The 7,542-nt window shown below is 38.2% G+C and overlaps 1 protein-coding gene across 1 annotated transcript in view; it reads left to right on the top strand.

The window, feature by feature from the left end:
- The first annotated feature begins 1,358 nt into the window (after nucleotides 1–1,358).
- hydin (HYDIN axonemal central pair apparatus protein) overlaps nucleotides 1,359–7,542 on the top strand; it is a 70,859-nt gene continuing 64,675 nt past the window's right edge. The window contains exons 1-4 of the mRNA XM_062421581.1: nucleotides 1,359–1,367; nucleotides 1,627–1,758; nucleotides 4,469–4,594; nucleotides 6,809–6,928. Of these exons, the coding sequence (XP_062277565.1) occupies nucleotides 1,359–1,367; nucleotides 1,627–1,758; nucleotides 4,469–4,594; nucleotides 6,809–6,928 (387 nt within the window). The remainder of the gene's footprint in view (nucleotides 1,368–1,626; nucleotides 1,759–4,468; nucleotides 4,595–6,808; nucleotides 6,929–7,542) is intronic.

The raw sequence follows: 7,542 nt of genomic DNA, 5'->3' as shown, positions 1-7,542 counted from the left end.
TGCGGTTAAAACATGCTGCAGCCATTTCATCCTACCATGAAGGCTATGGAGAGAGATTTGTCTTTGTGCACCTTAAGGAGTCAGACAACAACCTGTGCGCTTCTTAATATGAGTGTTTGTGTTTGTGGACTGTGCTGGCTCCTCCTACTTCAGATCAATGAATGAATGACTGTAAAAGGGTCTGACTCATTCATACAGATGGATGAATGAGTCAGACCCTGTGTATATTTATCACAGTATCATCCACTGTGCTCAGTAACAGCAGGATCTCGTCATGTCTCAATCCAAACATGAAGTACAACTTAAATAATGTAAATGAGCCACTTTCTTATCCGTTCTCTGCACACCGTTTCCTCATTCAAATATGAGTATCACGTTATAACGTGATAAGTTTCACGTTATAACGTGATACTGAAACGTCACGTTTTAACGTGATAGTCTTTTAGATAATATGTTTTTTCTTCTCCACCGCTATCTTGATTGTCTGTTAGGTGAGTTTCTGTCTCGGTTTCAACCAAAACTTTTTGAGAAAAGACACCGAATTGAAAGTCGGTTGTGTCTACAGATCACCAGACAGTCTTATCCGCACGTAACCTTATGATTTCTCAGAAGAAATATAACCCTTTGTCTTTGTTGTTTCAAAAACAGATGTGAAGTTTACTCATTTAAAGTGCCGTTTCTGCTGCCAGCGTTTGTAAACCCTGTCGCAGCGGCGGACCAATCACAAAACAGTTTATTATGAGGCCGTGGACTGCGTTGCCATAGCAACAAACCACAACGAAGTTGTCAAGTTGAGCGTTTATGACTGAGTAGAATAGCTTCATGTATTCTATCATTTATTCATTTACGGAGTGGTAACACTTATTTTTGTTGTTGGAGTGAAATAAGAGCTGGTTTAACCGTTAACTGTGTTCAAACGGTAAGTGACGAAAGACAATAGTTTAGACGATAATGTGGCTTTTAAAGTCAGAGATGTAATGCAGTCAGCAGAATGAAGACCCCGGCAAGTGTTTTCTGGTTAGAGTCAGCTAATAAGAACAAATAATTACAGATAATATTTTCCGTTTAAAGTAGCAGAAAGGTATTCTACTCAAACGAAATGAAGAATTTAAAAAAGCCAAGCTGGCGTTTGATGGCTAACTAATGTTAGAAAAGATTTATTTTTGTGAAGACCTGGTCTGAAGATTATGTTATTTTGGTATTGGTTGAATGTTTTAAATGATTTGAATAATAGTTGATGATTTGGTAAATATATTCGTTATATTGTTATGTACATTTAGGAACTACTTTTTACTATGTAGTTTGAGATGTATACATTAATTTAGATTGGGCGTAGTGATACACCGCACTGTGAAATCATGTATCAGGTTTGTTGTCGGTGTTATGCCGGTGCCACTTGTCATATTTTCGGTCGGATATTAGAAGTACACAAGGTGCTCCGAAGAAGCTGTCCCCTTACTGTTTCTTACCCACGACCCGCTGTAGATTGAACTTAAAGTTAACACTAAACATAATTTACTTAGCTATTGTCAGCGTACACATTAGTGTCACAACAACATAAAGATAACATTATTGTATAGTAGAAAATCTTTTCTCCTCTCCTCTCCTCTCTCTCTTCTCTTGCAGCTGAATTTGCTCCAAACCACATTGAAAATGACAGCCATCCAGATCCCATCAACAACCAAGTGGCAAAAGAGCAAAGGGTCTCTGCCCTGCAATGCTAAACTTGTTCTAAAAGAGGACAGGCCAAGAAGAAGGGTGAGGATGTCCTGCTGTTCTTTGCTTTTCCTCTGTGAACACACATTTGACTTGGGGATTGAATTCAGCACACCTGGTGGCGGTTTGTGGAAACAGCATGGTGACATGACATGATATTGGATAGCTTCTACCTTCACACAAAATTAGATTATCCAGCCAAAAATGAATGAGCTGTTGAAAGCAGATTTTTCTCATGAATGTTATGGGTCCAATTTCCTGTTACCGAATTTTTGGACATTGTCCCATCTTTTTGAATACGCTGCTTCAAATGACAGATTGTTCTAATAATTACCTTGGCTTCCTATAGGGAACAAAAATCAATATATGACTGCAGCTTTTTGTTGCAGTGACCCTCAGCTCAGCAATTTTAGGCTCCACTCTCTCCTTGGCTTTTTAAGTTTGTACTGACAGTATTGTAAGCGACAAGAACAAGAAGAAGTACTTTTACTAGACCTCCCTCCGACAGGTGGAAAAAAAATCCCCGTAAACCTGATTAATTGTCCTTAAAATACTGATTTCAGCCTAGTTTCGTGACAGCTCCTTAAAAGTCTTATCCTCCCTTTAACAAACGCTATTGTGATAATTGTTTGTCTTAACCAAAACTGTGGTGCACTGCATACACTAATACATTATACAATAATAGCATTATTACTGTAATATCTATATCTGTAATATTTCTTAATCACTGTAGTAGTTGCTGAACTTCACAACTTACCTTCTTAAAGAATAGTGTTTACTTAAGCAGTGTTGTTGTCTCTGAATCATAGAACAATAGAGTGTATTATGAATACACACCTAACTGGCAGCTATTAAATACTGCATATGTGATAACCCCCCTCGGCTACATTATTCATTTCGATTTTAAGCTAAAGTCCTTTTCTGACCTAACCTTAAAATAATAGACTAAGTGCAGTCAGATGTTTCTTTGCCTCTGATGCACTGATAAAGACATGCCAGAGGATTGTGGGGAGGAATATTCACCTCAAGAATGCTGCAGATTGTCCTCACTGAAGGGGATATTATTAAAGGTTTTTTGAGTACATGGATGTGCCTGTACTTTATGCAGTTGAAGTAGTCATTGGTGCATATACAGCGGGTTAAATAAGTATTGAACATATCACCATTTTTCTCAGTAAATATATTTCCAAAGGTGCTATTGACATGACATTTTCAGCAGATGTCAGTAACAACCCAAGTAATCCACACATACAAAGAAACCAAAATGAATAAGCTCAGAAATTAAGTTATGTGTAATGAAATGGAATGACACAGGGAAAAAATAATGAACGCACTTAGTGAAATTTATTTAATACTTGGTACAAAAGCCTTTGTTGGTAATGACAGCTTCAAGACGCCTCCTGTATGGAGAAACTAGTCTCATGCATTGCTCAGGTGTGATGTTGGCCCATTGTTCCACACAAACAGTCTTCAAATCTTGAAGGTTCCGTGGGCCTCTTCTATGAACTCTGATCTTTAGTTCATTCTTTAGATGTTCTATTGGATTCAAGTCAGGTGATTGGCTGGGCCATTGTAGCAGCTTTATTTTCTTTCTCCGAAACCAATTGAGAGTTTCCTTGGCTGTGTGTTTGGCGTCATTGTCGTGCTGAAATGTCCACCCTTGTTTCATCTTCATCATCCTGGTAGATGGCTGCAGATTTTTATCAAGAATATCTCGGTACATTTTTCCATTCATCCTTCCTTCAATTATATGAAGTTTGCCAGTGTCGTATGCTGAAAAACAGCCCCACACCATGATGTTCCCACCTCCATTCCAAACATGGTGTGTATTATGGCATCCAAAGAGTTCAATTTTGGTCTCATCTGACCAGACTATATTTTCCCAGTATTTTACAGGCTTGTCTAAATGTTGTGCAGCAAACTTTAAAGGCGCTTCAACATGCTTTTCCTTCAGCAATTGAGTGTTGCGTGGTGAGCGTGCATACAGGTCATGGTGGTTGAGTGTTTTGGCTTTCTATGCTTTTTTGCACTTCCCTTTCTTCATGTGTTCAATACTTTTTCCCTGTGTCATTTCACATTATTACACATAACTTAATTTATGGACACCTATGATTTCTGTGCATGTTTGGATTGCATGGGTTGTTACCGCCGTCTGGTTAAAATTTCATTTAAATAGCACCTTTAGAAATATATTTACTGAGAAAAACGGTGACGTGTTCAATACTTATTTTACCCGCTGTATGTGATAGCTGACAGCTTTAAGTTGACAGTCTACAGTCCCTGTGCTTATGATCTTTTCCTATTTTCTCTGTCAGTGGTAACATTTTGTTTGCTGTGCATCCTCATCGCTGCTGAATTAAAGTTGCAATAAATGATATTCAGCCTCACTGATGTCAGCAAACAATAATTTACTATGTTTACTAATGTACTAGTTATCGACTGGAGCAGAGAATTAAGCCACATGACCTATATGTGTGCGTGTTAGTGCACGTTAATACATGTGAGTCCCTCTGTGTCTTCTCCATCTGTTTCCAAGATAGCAGCCGTGTCACAAACATTCCCAAATTACAGCCAAACAGTACACAAATATATATTTCTGAAAACATTTAAGATGAGAAAAAGGACATTCGTAACACTTTTTTTTCCCAAACAGTGTTTGTTTTGGTCTGAGATGCTGGTGCTATAGTGTGACATCTAGTGGCTGAATGCCATGTATTGCAATTTTAAGACTGTAACTGCTTTGTTGTTGCAGGTGACCCCATCTGTTTACACCCAGGAGTTGTTACAGTCTACAGAGGAGCGCTTGGCTAACACCAATGAGATGCACCCGCCCCGCATACTGGAACTGCTAGACATGAGCAAGACCACACATCACAAAGTAAATGTCAGCCAATGTTGTGCTACCTCAGTAGTACAATATAACTTGCTGTTATTTTACCGGCAACATGATAGTGACAGGGAAAAGTTTCTGTACATCACAGATATCTACAATGATGGCACCCGTCTAAAATGTCAGGGTATTTGTTAAATGAATTTACATTCTAGAGGCTGGTCCAACAGCATCAGTGACAACAGTGACAGTGACAACCACCTACAGAAAAAGATAACAGTTAGACAGGAGTTACCACTTACGTCTGAATACTTCAACTGCTGACTTTTATTTTATAAGGAACCCCAGGGGAGTTCCTTATAACACATTACATTGAAACCTACATTTGATTTTGACAAGGTGTCTCTTCACTATGATGGACATCCAGCCCATAAGCATACATAATAAAGTATATAAAACTGCTTCTGTAAAATGTTCCAAATGTTACAGTACTTACACCTAAAACTTGAAGCCCCAGTTACCACACATTTTTAAGAATTGGCCAAGTCAGATTTGAATGAATGAAGAAAAAAAACCAACATAATAAAGACGTGAATGTGGTCAGCTAATTAGAACAATAAATGAGACCAAAAACACATTCAAACCCCCCTCATTATTTCATCATCAATCCTGTGCATTCAAAACATGAGCTGTCTGCTGAGGTCATTTACATTGTACCAAAGCTACTTCTCCTTAGTCAGCAAGCACTAATTGATGGGCAGAGGGCAGCCAATGTGACTTAATGCTCTGTACTTTTACAGAGCAAAAATGTCATAAAAAGTTCATGAAACGCCCTGTCATCATAATTAGGACGACCCGTTTTTGCATCTCACCTTGCCCATATTTTTTGTTGACTTGTCAAATATGTAAATGTTAATGTGACTAACCTCTTCTATGGGTCACTGTGATAAGTTCTGAAAGCAATAAAATAATATTAATATTATAAAAATCATATATATATTATATTTCCTTAGAATTTTCCAGTGGTAGAAACAATCTGTTTTTTGTGTGTGTAGAATTGAAGTGTTTGTTCATACAAAGACTGCAGTGGTTTCAGTGTAGTATGGTTAGCCTGTGACCAGTTCGTCAAACAGTAAGTAATGTGAGAGACAATACATCTTGGCCACTTCAGTGGAAATTTTCTTTTACCTGAGCTCTGATGTTGAGGTTGGAGTCTATCAGAATTTCAAGGTATTACAAGTATTTGATAACCTGTAGATTTTCTGACCTAAACACATCTAAGTTTACAGTAGAGCCATTTGTCTTGGTGAAGAACGTGCCCACAATTTTAGACACAATTAGTTGCAGACAACACAGATTGAGCCATGCTGTAACATTGACCATGGAGTTTATAAGTTTGGCAGCATCTTGTGTTTTTGGGCTACCATGTACATACAACACAGTGTCGTCAGCATATATATGGATATCAACCCCAGGACACATACATGGCAAGTCATTAATATATAAACTCAATAAGAGTGTGCCCATCATGGATCCTTGTGGGACACCGGTAGACAAGCAAAGGGCATCTGATTGATGGTTATGTATTCGAACAGATTGAGATTGGTGAGATATGACTACCCATTTAAGGGACTTGACAGAAAAAATAAAGATAACTTCCAAGAACTTTGTGATTAATCAAATGTTATCACTAAACACAGCACCGACAACACCACCTTTATCCAACAGTGATTTGACTTTTTCTAAAAAGAAACAATTGACTGGCTCAGCTGAGTGGTTGGCTTTGAAGCCAATTTGCATTAGGTTCAGGGGAAAAAAAGCTGTTATTCAGGTGGTTTGCTCATTTCACCAGAATCAACAAAGTAGTGATTATGAGTCATTGGTACTTCAGATGAGTCCTTTGTTGAGGTTCTCATTCAGATTAAGTTCAATTGACTTTCCTGCTTCATGATGTCTTGTCAGCTTGTTGAACTGATTCCAAATCAGGTGTTGGTGTTACCTCTAGCTTCACCAATTACTGCCTTGAAAAAAAAAATTGCCTTAGCTTTCCTTAGCTCCCTTATTTGTAATAAATGTTGGCAAAACTTGGTCATCAATGTTTTTGAAATGGAAAGCAACCAGGAGTATCTGTACCTAGGAAGTGTGGGGAGTCGGTTGAGTGTGTGTAACTTTCATTTCAATGTGTATCCTGACAGACATGGTAATGACTACATATATGTTGTGTTGTGGCTATTTAACAATGTTTTTTGTGTGTGTTGTCAGTTGTCTTTGGTGGATGTGGATCAGGCGCTTTTCCAGCCCTTCCCATCTGAGCTGGTCTTCCAGAACTTCAGTCCTGCACAGACCTACAAGTTACCTCTACTTCTGTTCAACAAGGACAAGGTGTGTAATGAGTGAGCATTTATACTGGCAACACAGGTACTGAGCTGAGACAGAAACCATTCAACACCCTGACATCTTAACCATAGCTGCAGAAAAAGGAGCGTTTACTATATGTTTTGATGAATGGCAAACATTTAATGTTAAAAAACATTTTTAAAAAAAAGAAAGTTTCAGTTCATTTTAGTCATGAACTCAGATTGGCAAACTAGATGAAACAAATTTTACACTGTGGTTTGTTATGATGGGAAATGAGTCACGATGATTCATCTCCTCATTCATATTTACTCCCAGCTTTAAACGGGAAGTGATTTAACACTGGTTGCTGAAAATAGTAATGGCGAACATTACTGGCTGGTTCTTCATGAACCAAGAGGATGCTTAAATCAGTACCAAATCAGCCTTATTCTGACCACGTCAAAGTCTCCTCTCAGCTAAATTCAGCTATTTTAGCTACATGGCTCCCTTAAAGTCATCTGAGTAGAAAAATCCCAAAGTGTTGCACAAATGATGTAGAAGCACTGTCGACCATGCAGAGAAAAAAATGGCTTAGTTCACTCTTATTAGCTATGCACACTATCGTCATTTTTTTCTGGAAAGTACTGTGTGTGTGTGTG

Source organism: Scomber scombrus, chromosome 6, assembly GCF_963691925.1.
Source record: "Scomber scombrus chromosome 6, fScoSco1.1, whole genome shotgun sequence".
Classification (NCBI taxonomy): domain Eukaryota; kingdom Metazoa; phylum Chordata; class Actinopteri; order Scombriformes; family Scombridae; genus Scomber; species Scomber scombrus.
The sequence above is the reverse complement of the archived record's forward strand: the minus strand, read 5'-3'. Positions and strand labels throughout refer to the sequence as shown.